At 46.8% G+C, this 20,190-nt stretch overlaps 1 protein-coding gene across 1 annotated transcript in view; it reads left to right on the top strand.

Annotated features, from left to right (window-relative positions):
* The window catches only part of LOC129385796 (papilin-like), a 92,906-nt gene that overhangs the window by 49,237 nt on the left and 23,479 nt on the right, over window positions 1–20,190 (top strand). Inside the window, exons 19-26 of the mRNA XM_072289512.1 lie at window positions 2,962–2,997; window positions 4,260–4,393; window positions 5,839–6,044; window positions 8,774–8,945; window positions 10,414–10,560; window positions 11,275–11,288; window positions 12,001–12,177; window positions 16,151–16,413. Coding sequence (XP_072145613.1) covers window positions 2,962–2,997; window positions 4,260–4,393; window positions 5,839–6,044; window positions 8,774–8,945; window positions 10,414–10,560; window positions 11,275–11,288; window positions 12,001–12,177; window positions 16,151–16,413 — 1,149 coding nt within the window. The remainder of the gene's footprint in view (window positions 1–2,961; window positions 2,998–4,259; window positions 4,394–5,838; window positions 6,045–8,773; window positions 8,946–10,413; window positions 10,561–11,274; window positions 11,289–12,000; window positions 12,178–16,150; window positions 16,414–20,190) is intronic.

The following is a 20,190-nucleotide window of genomic DNA, read 5'->3' as shown; positions in this document are numbered from 1 at the left end:
CTAGTGAATGCGGTGTTGCCTTAGAAACATGCCGTAGAAAGTTATACTGCGGTGTATATCGGTAATTATGAGCGTGTAAATTACTGAAGTCGCAGTTACACGAGTAGCGAAGTACCTTTCTGCTACATTTCTTCTGCGCACACGCAGAGCCATCTTGCGGCAAACACAGAAAACCCCCTCCTCGGAATGTGCGGCGCTGCCCCAACACGTGGCTTGCCACTCGCCCCATGATCGCGTCCGCCTTCACGGCGCGTCGCGGCCCGGCTGTCCGTGCTGATCACGACGTTTGGCTCGCGTAGATCATTTTGAGTGGGCGGTGCGAACGGGGTGCAATAAAACTTTTGCATTCCACTCTTGAAGGCGAAGCTTAGGCGTCCTCCAATTTTTGTGTGCTTGTTTCTGTACGGAGGAGAAAGCTGAAGTGGCAAATTTGAAGACTGAGAAATGCACTTTCCAACAAAACCAAGATGGTGGCGTTCGGTTGCGCCGTTCCAGAGATATGGCTTGAAAAACGGTGTTCTTTCTTGATTTCTGCGAAATTTCTTGCCGCCTTGGCTGATAAAACAATTTTTTTAGAGCGCTTCTACGTGGTTTATAGGGATGATATTTCGGAATCAGATAGAAAAAGAGGTATAGAAACTGAAAATGTGATTTTCAAGCAATTGATTTTTTGGCCATCTCTCGCGGTGTGAAAGCTGTGTCCCCCCTTAAGCGTATTGGAGTACCAGGAGTATCACAGATGACACAGTGCCTTCCTTGGCAGTGTACAGGACGTTGTTGCATGCCTCCTTGCGTAACAAAAAATAAAAGCCTGCAGGCTGACCAGGATAACTTTCGGTTAGCCTGGAATGTGAACACGCATGCAACAGCATGCTTCTGGAAAATTCGAAGACTGTAGTTGCAGCCAACTAGCCTGTGGTTGCTGCTGTTATAAGACAGATATATAGTGAAACTGCTGTAGTATTCAGAGTGGAGGTGTTGCACGACAGTTTGCAAATGAAAATAATCTGTTGGGCTACGCATAAATATTATGTGAAGATACAAAGTGAAAGCTATATCTCAGTAAAGGAGAGATTGAAGTGATCATATGCGACATCCCAATGCACTATTGTGGACAAATAAAACAAGAATGTGAAAATATTGACACAAGATGGTTTCAAACTACGCGCACCAGCTGCCTCCTACGGTGCGAACTTGTGGCCCTTTCCAAGGAGTCAGCACTTTCGTCAGTTTCCTGGCAAGCTCACTACTTATTACCGAGTAATCTGCACCTGTATCCACAGACGTTTTTACTTCGTAACCGTCAACAAACACACGTAAATCGGAAGCAACGTCACTCTCACGGCAGTGGTGTCTAAGACCCTCGTCGTCGCTCGGAGTCATCGATGGAGGTTCTTCTCTTTTCGCGTCGGCAGCAACCTTCCCTCCTGATGTCGCTCACTCTAGCTTTCCCGACGCGGGCTCTGTGAACGGCGTCTTGGGGAGCTTGATGAAGGGTGGGGGCTTGGTGACCGATGCCTCAATAGCCCTCTTGATCGAGGTAATCTTCGATTTCAAATGGACGCTCCCCATTTCTAGGGCAAGGTGCGTTCACCGGTAAACCACGAAGACCTGCCTGGCGATGGTGGCACATTCTGTACATGTGGCCAGCCTCACCACAGTGGTAGCAGGGGGGTATTCGGTCAGATGTGCGCCATACATCAGCCTTCCTGAATCTTCTCTCGGCTGGCGGCAACGTAGTTCGAGGTATCGAGCTATTCATAGAGGAAGTGGCGGCGACGTCAGCACGTCCGGGAGTTTGCCGCAGCACATCGGCATATGAGGCACTCGGTTGGCGCAGTCCTGGCGCTTGGGGCTGCGCACTGAGCTGTGGTTCCCGGACCACCTGTCTGACCTCTGCAGGAACCAGGTCTGCCAGCGAAGAGGGCGTTGGAGCGTTCTGGTCAAGCCGTAGCCTCTGAAGGTCTTCTCGCACTACAGATCGCACGAGCTCTCGTATGACCTCCACGCCGTTTCCGAAGATGGCTGGAACTGCGTCTACAGAGGTGATGTTCGTTTTCCGGTTGTACTATCAGCGTCAAATGAAACTTGAACAGCGGAGCGCGTGGCCCAAGCATGAGTGAAGATATAGTGCGCGCCGTCCAGTCATCACCATTGACAGGTGCGCACATCCAGTTTGGCCGCTCTGCGCGATCCCCCTCTAGTGAGATAATTTCGCTTCTCTGCTGGTTCTTACATTTGAAAGTGAGAACATAAAAAATAAAATAAAAAGAAGCTAAAATATTGCAGTTTACGGCGACTTTTGTCGCACAGATCGCCGAAACCACAAGTGCTGTCGGTGCGAACAGCGGCGCGTGTGGTGCAGTTTGCATTGTCATCGCCCGAGCCGCGCGGGCGAATCTATCTTGCGAGATGACGGTGCAAACTGCAGCACGCGCACCGCTGTTCGCTCCGAAAGCACTTGTGGTTTCGGCGATCTGTGCGACAAGACTCGCCGTAAACTGCAATATTTTAGCTTCCTTTTTAGTTTTTTTCATTTTCTCACTTTCAAATGTAAGAACCACAAGAGAAGCGAAATTATCTCACTAGAGGGGGATCGCGCAGTGCCGCCAAACCGGATGTGCGCGCCTGTCAACGGGTGATGACTGGACGGCGCGCACTATATCTTCACTCATGCTTGCGCCACGCGCTCCGCTGTTCAAGTTCCATTTGACGCTGATAGTACATCGTTGATCGCTGTTGCAACGTGCTTTCCATTGTTGTCACCTCCGAACGAAACTCAGCGACAGTGCATGGCGGGCTCCGAACCAACCCTGCAAACACTTCCTGTTTTACGCCCCGCATTAGATGGCGCAGTTTCTTGTCCTTGTTCATGTTCAGATCAGCTCGGTAGAATAGGCGGGACATGTCTTCTACACACATGACCACGCTTTCGTTGTTCCGCTGGTTTCTTGCTTGCAGGGCTGCTTCGGCCCTCTTCCTGTGGTCGGTACTCAGGTAAGTTGCCAGCAACTCCTATCGGAAAGCATCCCACAACACAAATGTCTCTTCGTGGTTTTCAAACCACGTTCGTGCGCTGTCATCTAAGTGAACTACACGTTTCGTAGCTTGCGCTGTCTGCTCCATTCATTGAATTCAGCGACGCACTTAATGTGTTCCAGCCAGTCCTCTACGTCTTCAAATGTGTCACCGTGGAAAGTCTCTGACGTCATTGGTGAGTTCACTACGGTGTGAGTTGGCGTGGTTTGAGTTGTCATCTCGGTAGCGTTTCCGCTAGCAGATGCTGACGCTCCGATAGAACCCGGAAAAGGAAAAAACTCGGGGGGCTCACCACGTAGGCGACGACTGCTGCATTTGTGAACAGAAGTCACTTCGATGGGTCCAAGTCGCCGTGAGTCCGGGCTCCTTTCTTCGACTCGAGAAAGGCTTGAAATCATACCCAGCACCTCCACCAGATTTGTAACACACAGTTGAGTGACGGTGCCCTAATTACTTTATCTTGGGCGAGCTTGTGCCCGACAAACAGCTAAACGAGAACCTGGCTAGAACGGCCACCATCTTTTTGCAAGAGTACCGCAACTCTTCTTCTTCCCTCGTGTGTTGCAGTGATGACACGTTGCTCCGATTGCACGTGCCTTGCGAGCCCGTGTTGCCCCCTTCACTGCGGCTATCTTTCGAAGGTAGCAGTAAACAACTCGACGGATGCAGGACGCGGCTGGCACGCGTAGTTTGAAATCATCTTGTGTCAATATGTAATGCCTGTTGTGAACAATAACTTGATAGTGATAGTTGCCCAAGATAGTCTGGACCTGAAGCTAAGCATAGCAAAAAAATGATGCTTATGTCACACTAAGTAGCAAAAGATGAGAAAAACAACAACAATGCATTCTAGTTAGCTCTAACTAATGTTATCACTTGCCCACTGTAGTGCATGCTGTAAAATGCTCACAGCAGCGTGCAGTAATCCAGGCTGAGCTTATACTTTGATTTTGCAGTACCCCTCTTCTTATATTAAGTATTGCATTGGGACCTAACACACATTTTAGTGCTTTGCTCTCTCTTTTTTTTTTTTGCTGCGATTCAGAGTGTTCTGTTAATTAAGAAGTGTGAATTAAGGATGGCATAACTCTTTCCTTTGGTTTACCAAACACTTAAGCAAATATCAGAGCTTTGTTCATGGTCTTGCTATCTTTTTAGTGTATTTTCTTATCGTGCCCAAATATTCAGGGTGTGTTCATGGTCTTGCCCTCTGCTATTAGCGAACACCGGCCCGCGTACCTGGCTTTGGTGGCTGTCCATGCACAGCGATGCCATATGGCTGCTGCCCCGACCAACACACTGCTGCCACAGGACCAGATGGCAGGGGCTGCGAGTGCGAGAAGCTGCTCTATGGGTGCGTCTTGTCTCTCTTGTCTGGAAGGCAGAAGCGCTAGCTCAGTTCACGTCTCTCGTGGTCAAACAATGGTTGCAGAAAGGAAAAGGCACATGCTGGTGCTGACCTGCAGCTGTACCCCTAGTTTACACGAAGCAGTATAGTGATGAAATGCGACGGATGCTGACAAAGGTGAAAAATCAGCATTGAAAAAAAGACAAAAAAAAAACCAGCTGCATCAGTGACATGAAAGTCTTGTTCACAACAGCGATTATTAGTAAGGCTCCGGCGTGGGATTCAAGATGTCAAGATTTTAATAATTTTTTCCCACCTTGTTTTTATCTTGGACACACGTGAGTGCTCATGTGTCATCTGCTGTGTATCGTGTTCTAAAGCTGTTTTTTTTTCTTCATTCAATAGACCGATTTCATCGAGTTCAGAGGGCATTCGCAATCACACTGCAAGTGCCAGGATGACAGCAGCTCCTCGCCACATTTGCTGTATTTGGTTTCAAGGCAACATTGAGGGCAATGATGAGGACAATGACATTGCGACTTTTTCCATTGAATTTGGAAGGGGAATTTGGGGTGTGTGACTCCTCGACCGCTCTCATATTATAGAATTCCTTTATTCTCACCCCCCTGCCTTTTGGTGTTGAGTGCTTACCGGGCTTTATAGTTGCCTTTCAGCCCACTAAAGCACGTTTTTCAGATGTAGTGGTGTAGTGAAACTCGTAAAATTACTCTACTAAAGGTACTCAATGCTCAAGCCATGTACCCTGTGTAAGTATTCTTTGATTTTCAGCACCCTGCTCCCAAAAAATTTGCCAGGATGTATTGGTGTTCCATGTGGTTTGCAGAGTTTCTTTTTATATGTCACCAACCCTGAAAGTTTTCAAAATGCCAAGTCTGAGAAAAAGAAAAGAAACATGATCACTGCCCAGGAAGCTGCCTCTGAATCAGGAGGTGCAGTTGATGCTCCTCTGCAAAATTACTTCACTTCTCATCAAAATTCTCAGCGGAATGGTTAAGTAGCAAGAAAATTGACACACTTTTTTGTGAATTATGCGCTCTAAATGCTGTTGGAGTATCTCTGTATCACAAGTATTCTTTCTCACTCCATATCACACGAGAGCCAGCTTATTTAACTAGCACATCCTGTACGTTGCACAGGCCATCTAAACACCTTGACCCTGCCGGGAGCCTGCACAAGTTACATTCTTGCAGCCATTTCTTTTTTTTCTTAACCACTCAAGACTGAAACGAGCTTCCTAAACTGCAGCGACAAGTGATTCGGCAGGTTTGCTATGCGGTGCTATTATGACTCATGCTTGTTAAATTGTCGTCATCAATTTTGTATTTCACATGGTCCACCAATTGTGTAGTGTCCGGTGGTGGGACCCTTGATACATGAATGAATGAATGAATGAATGAATGAATGTATTGTGCTGTGTGTGTATTGCCCAGCTGCTGCCCCGATGATCTCACACCAGCCACAGGCCCCAGCCTGACTGGCTGTACGTGCCACCATTACCCTTACGGGTGCTGCCCTGACGGACAAACTCCTGCTCGAGGTCCTGAATACGATGGCTGCACCTGTGCCATGACTGCCTACGGTTGCTGCCCCGACGGGGTCACTGCCGCCAGGGGGCGCAATTTCGAAGGCTGCCAAGGTACAACGTTCGTATCTACCCCCAACGTCAGCGCCAGTAAAACCCGTCTTGATCGTACCAGTCGTGCTGATTAGATGACATGCCATACCCTAATGTCAACCTGTATGCATGAAACATATAGGCCTTGTGCACTACCATGTGTCTATCATGCCAACTGTCTTACACCAACTAGCCACCGTTGAAGCACTGTACTGCACAGGGTCAGGGCTTGTAAGTCGCATCTCACTATAATGAAGTTGCACCCATCATGAAAGTGCCTTCAATGTACCAAACATTTGTTATAAGCATATGTTTGTTAAACTCTGATATCTGCAAGAAACATTTTGGATTTATTTCTTTGTACAGTATAACCTTGGGGATATGAATCTCAAGGGGTCGTGTAAAATATTTGTACCACCCGAGATTCGTACCACCAAAAAAAAAACAAATGAAATCAGAATGTTAAAGAGCCAGAAACTCATTTTTAGAAATTTATTCACAATGCAAGAAGTCCGGGATGTCTTTCTGGGTTTTCTTCTTTGCGAGGATAGAATTCTGGTCATGCTCGTGCCAAAGGAATCACTTGTATATATCAAATTCTCTATTATAAAATTTTTGGGTGCCTTAGCTAGATAACCTACCAGTACTTGTGCTTTTGCATTGATATTTAAGAGAGTGGAGGCATTCTGAATTATCAGTTTTTCTGCATTGCTTCACTGTGAAGAACAAGCTATGTAAGTATGCATGCCTGAGTTTTCTGACGTAGCCTTGTGCAATAGATCATAGTGCTTTTTGTTATGCTGGACATGCAAGCGAAGGGACACTTTGTACATCCACTGAAAGCCTTTCCTTCTTTTTTTCTTCTCTTTCCTGTGAAATACAGTAAGGCACTACTGCAACTAGTAGTACTACAGGGTGTCTACCAACCGGGAAAACCGGAAATTCTCAGGGATTTTGAGTAGTCTGGAAAAACTCAGGGAAAACTCAGGGAATTTGTGCATCTCTCAGGGAAAATTAGCTGTAATTTTATTGAAATTGTCGAAAGTTGCGGTAATGCTTGCTCGAGTAACAGACAGGAGTAATGAATCCTGTATGACGCCCTCTCGCCGACTGACGCCGTTGCCAGTGTGTAGTCAACGACCGACTTTCAGGATTCCCAATAATTTGGACGGCTTCGCGGCACCACCACGTACCCCATAGAGTCAGTGTATCAGAACGTCTGAAATTTCGGACGCAAGAACTCTTCGCCGTCCGATTTTCCAGACGTTTTGCCGTGACTGCAGGTCATAAACGGCATTAACCAAAGCCACCACTGCTGCCATTTTTATTACCTCGCCACCTCGAACTGGCGCTCTCGTACGCAGATCCACTGGCAGCCGTAGCCACCACTGCGGCAACGCTAGGCCTAGCTGCTTTGACATTCGCTATGGAAGCTTCTTGCCGTTGTGTGCGGTGTTTTTTATTGAAAGAATTCGCCGCTGTCAGCAATGGTATGGACTCCGCCTTTGTGGTCCTAGCGATTGGTTTAGAAGCTTGAAAAGCACGTAGCGTTGCATAATGCTGGTTCCCGAAAGTCAGCTTCGCCTCTCTAGAGAAATGTTGCTTGGCGAAGCATACGCAAAAGTATTGCTGTGAAGCATAACAAGCGTGGGAAGGGGCTATGCCACGGGACACTGTTTATACACGCATGCACCCGGCATTTCCTGTCACAGTACGAGCACCGATATGGCTAACACGTGTACCGACAGGCCTTCAGAGCGTTTTTGAATGTGCCTGCGGTGGTTTGAGCCCTTAAGGGCAGTGAATCACACGTATTTTTTTCTAGCTGGCTGGTTTTTCGGACGTTTTTGCGGCTCCTAGGGAGTTCGAAAAATCGTACGTGGACTGTGAAACTGACCAAGAAGATGCCTTGAATGCTCCATGGGGCAAACGAGTGGTGGAAGGAGGACAAGAACAGAAAGTACCTACGCACTGATGAATGAATGGGAAAGGAAGCGTGCTGCCGCCGATTTGAAGGACCTTGAGCTCAAAAAGAAAGTTTTGGCCTGATGCCGAGATGCAGGTGTCTTTAAAGTGTGAAACACAACACCGAGGCGACGTGCACGGGATGAGAGAATGTCAGGATAGTTCAGGCTGACTTATGAGCTTTTCAGAGAGAATCTCAATGGTGAGAAAGTTCGGGCCTCATACCACTGAGCTTGCTATCAGTTGATAGGAAGAGCTGATATTCGAAAATATTTCCTTCTGTATGAATCTCCTTTTTATTCGTATTAGGAATGTCCGACTCGATATGCTTACTAGAGAGTGACAGGATCTGGCGATATGGTTTCAGCCCATATTGACATAAAACATAGTTCTGCATCACTCAGGGAATTTTGCAAATGCCCTCGGGAAAACCTGGAAAACTCAGGGAATTTGGAAATGTCAGCTTGGTAGACACTCTGTACTTGCACTGTCATACTGCTGCTGCTACTAATAGTGATTAGTGTTCCTCTAAATCTTTTCACAGATTCACCTAATTCTCAATCTGCAATTATCGGCTGATGTATGGGGTTCACCCAGGGAGGTCCTGCACTGTATTTGTCATTCCTGATGGCCAGGGGCTAACTGCGAGGAAATGTTATTTTATTTGTGTACTGTGAAAACTGTTGCAGCTGTGAATGCGTGTTTGCCTATAGTACCAATCACAAGGCTCTGAGATTTTTATCTACACTCGACTCGGATACAGAAAAGGTGCACGATTCTTTCAGGTGTGTGTGGCCTACCCGAAGAGAGTGGCCCCTGTCACAACTATACGGTCTACTGGTTCTTCAACGTCACCGATGGTCGATGCAACCGCTTCTGGTACGGTGGTTGTGAGGGCAATGGAAACCGTTTCAACTCGGAGGAAGAGTGCAAGAACACCTGCGTCAAACCTGAAGGACCTGGTGAGGAAAGGGGTCAAGCCATGCTGGAGGTCAAGTGGAATACAATTATTGTAGTTACTGGTGTAAGGCCTGCCATCATTTAAGGCTTGCATCCTCACTCTGGTACGAAAGAATGTTGACAAAAACATGTTGCTAAGCATGACACGCATACCACTGTCCTCGTAATTTCCACGAGCCGCTACTAGGTGGCACTAGTTACTTTCCTGTTGACAATGACATCATCTTCTTTATCATGATCATCATCACCGTCATGTTCTGTCAGATCACGCAGCATAGGTCTAGTATGCTTTGACAGTACCATCCGTGCTGCGGCTTGTTAACTGCACGGTGTTTTCGGGTGCGTGAGAGGGCATCACTACAATAAGTGCTTGTGGGTATTGTACACAGGGCGTGCATTTTCGTTCGAGACCATCATCAGGAGCGTCAAGGTGATATGAATCTCAAACAGTAGGGACATCACAAAGGACAACTAGCTTTGAGAAGGCGCGAATGAGGTGAGCTCATCAAACGACGAGGGCAACGGAAACCACAAGCAGTATTGATTAAACCTCTTCATAATTGTAAGAACAGCAGTTACATTATTCTGGATAACCATCAGAGCGTAGTTTGCGGCTTCAGTAAATAGCCATAACCCGGCCTCCTATAATGCTCACACCTATATAAAATGTGACAAAAGAAAAGGCACTGACCTAATACGATGAGTAAATATGGTATCCTTATGGATGCTCTTAGGCAGCCGTAAGCTTTAGGTATTGGTATGCAAAATTTCATAAACAGGCTTCTTCGCATGTTTGTGTTGTCTCACAGAAGATGACCGATCTCACGCTCGTGGCACTGTTCAAGCTGTGGGTCATAGGCAAAGAGCAGGAAAAGAGTAAGATCGGCAGAGTGTCCTAGTATAAACATATTGCAGAATAGGAGCACCCCCTTCGAGTAATAATTGTTATGTGGGGTAGAAAGGGTAAAACAGGTAGGATTACGGGGGCATGGGAACTAAAACTGCATCACCAGGCCCGTTCCGATGAGAAACTTGAGAAGCGAGTCCAGCTTAGCTTGCTGTGCTGAGAGGTCCACGACATGGGTGCAGCCATGCGTGGGACATCATCAGGCTGTCATCTTGTGTTAGTCACACGATTTTTATGGGGAAGCGGACTTGCAGAATTTCGCACATGTAGTTTATGTTGAGGTAGTTTCGTCACATCATAGCTGATGGCAGCAACGCCACTTTGGTTTGGTGATGCTATGATGAAATATTCATTCCGAGTTTCATTTTGAAGCGTGGCATGTATTGTGCCATTATGCTTCATGCTTTTCATTAGGAAACCAGGATGATACCAGTGCAGGCAACCATGTTTCTTTTCGTGGGGCGCTTGCAACTGCATTCTTGACCTATCACTGACTGGTATAGGTAGTACAGTGTGATATGCACTTTCAGTCATTGAGGGAAGATCTCTGAATCTTATCGCGGATGCCTGCCTGCTTACAATGGTGATCGGTACATGCGACGGCCAGTACCAGCATTGGCACTTCGACGCGACCACTCGCTCCTGCGAGTCGTTCATGTACGGAGGTTGCCTCGGAAACAACAACCGCTTTGCCAGCGAAGACCTGTGAGAGCAGAGCTGCCTGCACCAGGAGCAGCTCGGAAAGTGTTTTTGATGCATACATGTTCAACTTCCTCTCCTACTTCCTCTATAATTGTGTAGCAGGACATAAGTCGACCACTGCTGGTTGACGGATGAATCAGCGAGGGCCTCAGGAAAACTTGTGTGCAGCTTTGCCCAAGCTGCAAGGTGTTTTACTGCAATAGCTAGGAAAACTCTAATTATTAAACAATTGATTTGTATGTACTGCACCAACCTCAGGTAGATGCCGTGGCAGGAGCTGAGTCGGTATAACGGTCTACACTGCCTATCTATATTGTAGATAATCATCATCAGCCTATTTTTATATCCACTGCAGGACGAAGGACTCTCCCAGTTATCTCCAATCACCCTCGCCTCGCGCTGGCTGATTCCAACTTCCACCTGCAAATTTCCTCATTTCGTCACCCCACCTAATTTTCTGCCATCCTCTGCTGCGCTTCCCTTTCCCTTGGCACGCCTACTGTAACTCTAATGGTCCACTAGTTACCTGTCCTACGCATTGCATGGCCTGCCCAGCTCCGATTTTTCTACTAATGTCAATTAGAATATCAGCTATGCCCATTTGCTCTCAGATCCACATTCTATTTCTGTCTCTTAATGTTACAACTAACATTTTTCATTTTATTGCTCTTTGTACAGTCCTTAACTTGTTCTAAAGCTTCTTTGTTAACCTCAAAGTTTCAGCCACATACGTTAGCACCGGTAGAATGTAATGGTTGTATACTTTTCTTTTCAACGACTGTGGTAATATAGATAGTTCGTAGTTAATGGAAATCACACAGACTAGAAAACAAGAAAAAAGATGGGACAGGGAGGACAATAGAATGAAAAATTTAGTCTGTAGTGACATCACAAACATGTTGTTAACGGCAAAAAGCTGTATTGCTCCCAGACACTGCAGAAAGGGCAACTATCTTTCAATAAACACAATCTGTCATGAATGCAAGAAACTGGAGTACCTACGTATTCGTAATGTTGCAATTATATTAACAGACTTGTAAACATGCATGCATAATGCCAAAAAGAAAAGCACAATCCAAGTGAATACTCATGAAAATCAGAAGATTTAACATGACTAGACATCTTGCAGGGAAGCATTTTAAAAGACGGGAAATGGAGGGGCTATCTATGGTCTTGCTGGGAAGCGACTTTCGCCTTATGATCATCGGCTAAAGCAAAGGCTGCATTGCTTAGGAGCTATGAAGTTGACCTTTGCTTGGTGCCAGTTTTGAACAAGTGTCATTAAAGAAAATACCGACTCCTTTTTATCACATGCTGGAGCAGTTGAGCCTTCATGCTGCTGTGGTTACTCGGTCGACAGCTACCTGTAGAGGAAAGCAAAGGTCCTTGAGTTAGCACTCCGTTAGAGAGTTACCGACTTGTAATCTTTTCCTTTTTTTTCAGAGCCGTGTGAGCAGTCGGCAGCACCTGGACCATGCAGGGGCTCGTACAAGCGGTTCTACTACGACCGGCAGGACAACCAGTGCAAGCGGTTCACGTATGGTGGTTGCCAGGGAAACGCAAACAACTTTGCCACAGAAGAGGAGTGCTCAGAACGATGCGTCAGGCTCAGCGCACAGGGTGAGTCCATGTGCAGTCAGGATTCAGATTGAAGAAAACGTTACGAACACCCTGATTTACCAAGGTGGTACAGTGATCTCCTACCCACTTCCCCATACCCTCGCAGGTTTAGCAAAATTTTAAGCTTGACACAATTTGCTGCACCCTTCCACCTTCAAGACAGTGCCTGACTTGCGGTTTTCATTTTCCTAGATGAGGTCAGTTCAGCTGAATTTAATTTTATCCATTCGCTTTTTCGAGACAGTGCAGTTAATATCAGCACACAGAAGCTTCAACGCCTTGATGTGTTACTGGGAAACCTGTTATTCAAACTGTAAATGAAAAGGACAAAGAGAATTACATTAGAAAATGCACGCGACTTGCACATTTGAATCTCAAAAACATTGTGACTTGCCTGCAAAATTTCATTATTAGATTCTCGCATTTTGCTGCTGAGCAGAATGCCCCAAGTTGTGATCCCCAGCCAAAATGCTCGTGCACAGGTACGTACCTAGGGGAGGGCCTGGCCCCTCTCCCTACCCCAATATTACGTGCCATGCTTCCCCTCCCTCCCATCCACACCACCACTTCTCACACATATTCCTAAACTAAAACGCCACAAAATCAAGCTTGATACTTGACAGCTATTGGCTGGTCAACATTTCCCGGCCTCTTTCACTCCTTTGGGATGGTGGTAGTTATCGGCATCTCCTGGGGTGTGAAGGCCAGTTTTCTCATTGATCGGCGCCCGTGCGATTAGCTCGAGATGCGTTCACTTGTCACCATTTATTGCAATGGTGACGCGCCTCGCTGTTCCTTCGGTAGTTCAACATTCTTTGTTTTGACTCATCCAGAGACCGGGAAAGAGATTCAGTTCGTAGTAAGCTGGTCTGTGTGCTCTTGGAACGTGTTGCGGCGGGAGAAAACGCCAGCTGCGTTTAAACTTTCCTTTTGCCTCTTTACTTCTTCGAGTAACGGCTCGCTGTGACGCTGGCAGATCCTCAGAACCGTATACCCATGATAAGGGTTAGAAAGGTGGAAAATAAGATCATGCCAAACAGTGTCCGTCATCAAACCCTGAAATAATTGTTAAACCCATAAGCAATATGAATATCACCCGTTACCTCGTTTGGTTTTTCCCTAGTTGTACAGCACTTCTCGCGCAAATTGACAACTGGAAACAAGAGTCGCAAGGAATTCTGAAATAACGCAATCTACTAAGGGAGAGAGCCAAGGCAACAGCCAGACAGGAAGAGCAAAAATTTACAAATTTAACTATTGTTTGTGAAAATGTTTATGAATCAACATCTTATTATTTAAGAAGGAAGTACAGAAGAAACCGCTGGAAGTGGAGAATGATTTCGTGTGTTTTGAATGACGCTTCTACAGTTATCAATCGAGCCACCTGACATAGACACTTCTCTGCTTTGCTTGTGTGTTTTTTTCTAACCTCCTGCGGTGGGTGCCATACGTCTAGAACCGTGACGTCCGGCGCTCTACGTGGTTGTACGGGACAGACGGAAACGCATGGTTAGGCAACTTTCACAAACAAAAATACGAGTCGGTTTTGGTACTCGGCAGAGCAGTAAATGAGGGATTCAAAAGAAGTGTGATTGTACCGGAAATATATATTTCTCTATAATGTTTCCAGATCTAATTCAAATAACGCTACTAGAAATCCTTATTTGAGACTCGCTTGTTTAGTTCTTGGCAGTTTTCTTCTTGGGGTGCTTCTTTCCTGCGTGAGTTCATTTGATGTGGTTCCTTGTTTGTCAAGTAGCGTAGAGGTGCATCTCACAGGTGTAGCTGCGACATACACCTTATTTCATTTCTTTTTTGCGGGTTTACGCGTCTTTATTTCAAACAGTAGGCATTATTCATGTTTGTACTAGTAAAGGTGTGCCCCCTCCGCTCCTCAATTTCGTAGAAAAGATACCTTGGGTGCCCCCCCCCCCCCCCCCGAGAAAAAATCTTGGGCGTGCACTTAGGTTTAGGTGTGCATTAGAGAACCGGCGGCAGTCAAAAGTAGTCCGGAAGCTTCCACCACGGCCTGACTTATATCCCCCTTGTTGCTTTGGGAGACTAAACCCCAGGCGTCAATCAGTCAGTCAGTTGGTCGGTCGGTTTTCCTAGAGGCTCCAAAGAGCTGTGCTTGGTGCCTTTCACAAAGGTTTGGAAATTCATCCTGACGGAAGGTAGCCGTAGCACCATGCAAAGTGCCATGCATATAGAACCTTATTAGAACAATGCAAATAGAACCTTATTAATAATGAAGTCGCATCCTACACAAAAGTACCTTCACTATATCCAATATTTCTTATACGTACTTTTATGTGCTGATATTGCTGAGAAACATGTTAAGAGGTACTAGCTGTTTTGCTAAGTCTGTTATCGAGCTTTGATCTAATTTAAATGTGATTATCGTTTGCTGGTTTTTCTGGTTATTGAGTGTTATCATGCCAAACTGTGAAACATTTGAATGAATTTTTAGCGAAGACCTGCCACAAATGGCATGACCTCCCGAATAACGTCAAAAGCATCACAGACTCATCAGGGTTTATGGAGACTACAAATATTTTTAATTTTTTAGTTTTGAGTAACTAGATTGTTATCCATATTTTACCATGGTTTCCATTTGTACACTTCTGTTGTATGTTTGTTTTTTCTGTCTGTTTCTTATTTGAGAACATTGTGCCTTATTTGTATTCCCTCATCTGCATTTATGTAACTCACCTACCCCCCCCCCCCCCTCCTCTGTATTGCCATAAGGCCTCGAGGGCAAAACAATCAAAAATCAAAACGAATTATAGATGCAGCGACGCTTAGTGCTACAAAGTGTCACGCTCCCTGCTCTCGTCACGCCTGTCCTCAGTGTCCCGTGACATCTGCTCTCTGCCGAAGGAAGAGGGTCCATGTCGGGCAGCCATCCTGCACTGGCACTACAACATGGCGGCTGGGCGCTGCGAGCAGTTCTAATACGGGCAATGCCAACCGGTTTGAGTCGCGGCGTGACTGTGAGCGTGCCTGCCTCTCCGTTGGAAGTGAGCACACTGCAGATTCAAGTCTTCTCTATGCTCTATGCTAGCAAACATGAGAGGCCATGTATTCACCTATGTTGCACAGTCCACATTGCGTGTGCACCGCTTGTACCCCGCACTGTACGTGCCTTCTTTGCTTATGCTATGTTCTGAGTTTAGTATTCATGTGCTGGGTTGGTTGCTCATTTCATTTTCTTGCATTCCTTGTTCTCCTACTTTTGAGTGGCAGTTGTGGGGATGCCAGCTTGTCTTATCTCCTCGACAGCAAAGGTGCAACAGGAACGGGGTTGTCACAGCTAAGGCAGCTACAACAAGACACGATGCTAGTGCTCTGCTGCCAGCGCCACCTCGCTACAGGGTAGTGGCAGGCGTGCGAGGAACTTCGTTGCTCCTGTAGGTCTTCAGGACATTAATGTGAGCGCACTTTGGTTAGCTTCATAAGCCATCCTGGATAAGGTCTGTAACTTGGCAGCAAAGCACTGTACTTGTTGGCATAGGCGAATGACTGTCCTGCATGGTCCAGTTCATAGCGCTGCACACTGGCCATTCGCCAATTGCGACTGAAAGACTATCGTGGGCAAATTTTTGCCCTATCTCTCTTGGCAGTAAATTCAGACATTTTAATTCCGTGGTTCAAGTTCTTGTCTGGCCTGGCAAACAAGGCATTGATTGTCATTCATGGAATACATACGAGCACAATACACCTGTGGCATTTGGTTGTCTTGACAAATCACCCACTTGTAGTTTTTGTTTTCTCAACTGGGTTTTGATACAGATGCTCCTGCACAAGTCTTTCCTTGTGCTAAAACCTTATTGTGAAAAACTTCACAACATCCAGAGGAGGGTGTGTACGCGTTGCATGCAGCACTACATCAGGTGTCCTTTATACATTGTTGTTCTTTCACAGAAGAGCATGATGGCTTTCTTTTTGAATACGGGCAAATTTTTAAGTGCAGGTAGCAACATCTGCTTGCTGCCACAAGAGGCCGGAAACTGCACTGAGCTCCGGGAGCGGTGGTTCTACAATGCCCAGGAAGGTCGCTGCCACCGCTTCTACTACGGAGGCTGCGACGGAAATGAGAACAACTTTGCGTCACACCTGGAGTGTGAACAGGCGTGCGGGCAGCCTGCTCCAACTAAGGAACCTGAGGAAGTGTTCCGACAGGGTAAGGGTGTCATGTGTGGGAGCATTCAGACTATGAAAATAAGAGGTCGAAATGTAGAAAAGTATTAGGGATTTGTAGCCAGCCTAGGCAGAGATAATGTAATGATTCAATTTCTGCACTATTTGAGAGTTTTAGCTTGTCAATATACGTAATTATTGTTAATGGAATGGCAGGTTACTGTAGACATAGATGTGAACAGCTAGATTAGTGGTGCCATCTTGTGGCACAGAGTTTAACGAGAGGCTCTTTTCTCCGTCACCGAGGGTTGCGAGCTGGATACAGGCGGCCGCTGAAGTTGCTGCGCCGAACTGCCCACAGCATCACCATTGCCAAGGGTGGCTCGATCGTAGTCCGGGGCAGCAGCGCAGACGATTTGCAGGTGACAGCAAGCCAGGAGTTACTCCACTCACGCTGCATACACTCAACGCACTCGGCAAACACTAAAGTAGTGCAAGGGAGAGGTACTCTGCATGCGCATCACCCACGTGGTACGATGTTCAACTCGGCTAGCAAAAGATCGGGCAGCTACTGAGATGCTAAGTTCACGTGAACGACCCGCGCGTCCTTGAGTCGAACGAGTAATTTCAATTCGTGCGAGGCTAACTAGAATGAGGGAAGCAAAGTGCAACGCTTCAACGCCACGGTCCACCAGGTTGTTTCCCTCCACGTGCGACAGGCAGCTTTGTAAGGCCTAAGGTGCCGATACTCTGACAACAACCGGCATCCAAGAAACAACACCCAAAATAAACGCAAAACAGGCAGCCGCGAGGAAACGTCAGCTATGTTAGGTGGTCCTACCGCGCTCGGCGCACACAGCATCCGAGTTGATGGCACCCACCGTCCCAGACAGTGTCGGGGCACCCGGTGGCAGGCCGCAATACCAGTCAGCCCGTAGCGGCACGCGTGGCCCGCGGCCACCAAGGCTCCCAGAGCCGCGATTTCATCAGAGTCATAGTGATAGAAAAAGCTATTTACGAGGGCCGTTTTTTTTCAACCTCCGATCGCTCCGTACAGGCGCTACGCGGGCAGCAGAAAGCGGACATGCGCTGTAGGCAACTGCGCAGCTCTCGCACTACACACTCCGCCATTGATGACATTCAGGCGTCAGTCGGCATTGTGCTACAACCACGTAAACATGGCTGCCATTATTGTTGCTCCCGCCAAGTGTGAATTGCGAAGTGTTATTCGTTTTCTACAGGCTGAAGGCCATGGTGCTGCAGAAATCCATCGGAGAATGAGTCGAGTGTATGGGGAAAACTTCATGAGTGATGGTGTTGTGCGTGAATGGTGTCGAAATTTTAAAGATGGACGTAATGATGTGCATGATGAAGGGGGCCAAGGACGCAAATCTGTCGTTTCAGATGACCTGGTTCAACGAGTTGACAGAATGGTTAAAGAAAACCGCAGATTCACCATTACTGCTTTATCTACGGAATTTCCAGAAGTTTCAAGGTCTGTTTTGTACTCTATTGTTACTGAACGGTTAAGCTACAAAAAACTTTGTGCACGTTGGGTCCCAAAAATGTTGACGGACGGCCACAAAACTCGACGAATGGCGTCAGCTTTGCAGTTCCTTGAGCGTTATCAGGATGAAGGAGACAACGTTTTGAAATCAATCGTGACTGGGGATGAAACCTGGATTCAATACGACACACCAGAAACAAAATGACAATCACAACAATGGATGCATTCAAATTCACCAAGCAAACCAAAGAAATTCAAAAAACCTTCAACAACAGAAAGACAATGGCTACTGTGTTTTGGGATCAACAAGGTGTGTTGCTTGTGGATTTTATGGAGCCCGGAACCACAATCACTGCAGCTGTTTATTGTGAAACTTTACGACGTTTGCGTAGAGCCATTCAGAACAAACGAAGAGGAAAGCTGACCGCTGGAGTTGTTCTAATCCATGACAATGCCCATCCACACACTGCTGGAGCAACTCAACGGCTTCTCGAACAATTTGGATGGGACATTTTCGATCATCCGCCATACTGTCCAGACTTAGCACCCTGTGACTTTCATCTTTTTCCTGGACTGAAGATGTGGCTTGGTGGGAAGCGCTTTCAAACCTATGGCGACCTTCAAACCAACGTCAAGGACTACTTGAATTCATTGGCGGCAACGTTTTTTGAAGAGGGTATTGCAAAGCTTGTCCACAGATATGACAAATGCCTCAATCTCTTCGGTGATTATGTCGAAAAGTAAGCGTAACTGTACTAATCTTTTGGTAATAAAATTATTGTTTTTGATGAACTTGTCTTTCATTTATAGCCTACCGGAGGTTGAAAAAAAACGGCCCTCGTACATAAGAAATTCGGACTACCCACGGGGCTTCCGTCTTCACTCGCTTCAAGCTTGCCAATGCTCCGCTTGCGCTAAGCCTCGATCTCCCAGGATGTAGACCACGTGGCCCTTGTACCGAGGAATGTCATTAAAAATCATTTGCGAAAAGGCTTAGCATGTCGACAAGTTCGGACACACTACGGCCACCGTCGCCTCGCTCAAGAAAGGATGCCGCTGACTCTAGCGATGAAAATCCACTACACTTCGGTTCAAACAAAGGTCCCGAACGAAGCAAAACTGTTAAAACGTTCGTCCAATGCCCCAAGAGCCCCACGTTAGGCGCTAGATATGGAATTCTCACCCGTGCTCTTGGGACAAAGGACCGACAACACAGTAGTGCAAGCAATCACAAGGGATTTTTTGCACCTTTCATAGATCAATTGATGGCTGCTAGCCGAGGTGCTATCCACAAAACATGCTGATGGGCGCGCGACAAATCGCGGAAGTCCGACTCACCGCGACCGGATAATCAGCGAATATGTTCGCCCCATGCTGGACACCAACAGCTGGTCGTTCGCGCGTACGATCACGCGAACGGTTGCCCGTTAGAACGAGGCCTCGCGAGAGGGTCTCGCAGAAGCATGGATCGGCGCACGCGCAGAACGTCCGCGCCACTCGCTGAACCCGAGCCAAAGAGAAAGAGCCTTCTCCTTTCTGCGCCCAAGTAACCCCACTGTTAGTGGCGTTAGCAGAGCCACACTCGCGCCATCTCTCTCAAAGCCCTTCAACCACACCGACTGCCGCGGGCACCAAGCCACGCGGCGAAGCCGGATTACTGGAGACGGGAGCTATGCGAGAAAACAACATATCAGGGGATGCGTTAGAGTCGCAAATCCCCACACCAGAGAGGACACAGATCTATTATTGAAGGTATTAACTAATATTCTGCTTACCTACCAGTGTAAATCGTCAGCAGTGATGCAGTTGGCAACATGCAGCCCATTTTGTTTTATACTGCATTTCATTGAGAGCATGTACATAAAATTTTGTAAGTGTTATCATTGAATAAGCAGTGGCAGAACAAAGAGTGTTGCTGAAGCCATTATTACGACGGGGGGGGGGGTGCTTGTTTACGTCAGGGCAGCAACTGCTTTGCTTAGCAGCGTATATGTACGCATAGCCCACCCGTCCCCACCTAATATTCCCTGTTCTAAAATTGTTAATCCCCTCAAACCTCCATCTTCCTATGAATCTCTCTCTTGTTGGATAAAGTGTCACAAGATGTCGCTACCAGCATTGTTACTGCCATCCATGTGCACCATAACCCAGTATTTATGTAAAGAGTAATAACTGTACGGACAAACTAAGGCCCTCTGTTGTCAAGCTGTCTCAGTTGTCTGAGTCATGCTTGGCCCACGTTATCACTGTGATTGGGCAGTCATGGATGGAGGGTGATAAAATGGGAACATAACTCAACAACAGGAACCGTTACATTACTCCAGTCCCTGTGGTTACTTTCATATATTATGTCTAGCTAGAGTGAT

The sequence above is a fragment of the Dermacentor andersoni genome, chromosome 7 (assembly GCF_023375885.2).
Source record: "Dermacentor andersoni chromosome 7, qqDerAnde1_hic_scaffold, whole genome shotgun sequence".
Classification (NCBI taxonomy): domain Eukaryota; kingdom Metazoa; phylum Arthropoda; class Arachnida; order Ixodida; family Ixodidae; genus Dermacentor; species Dermacentor andersoni.
This window is presented reverse-complemented; position numbering and strand designations above follow the sequence as displayed.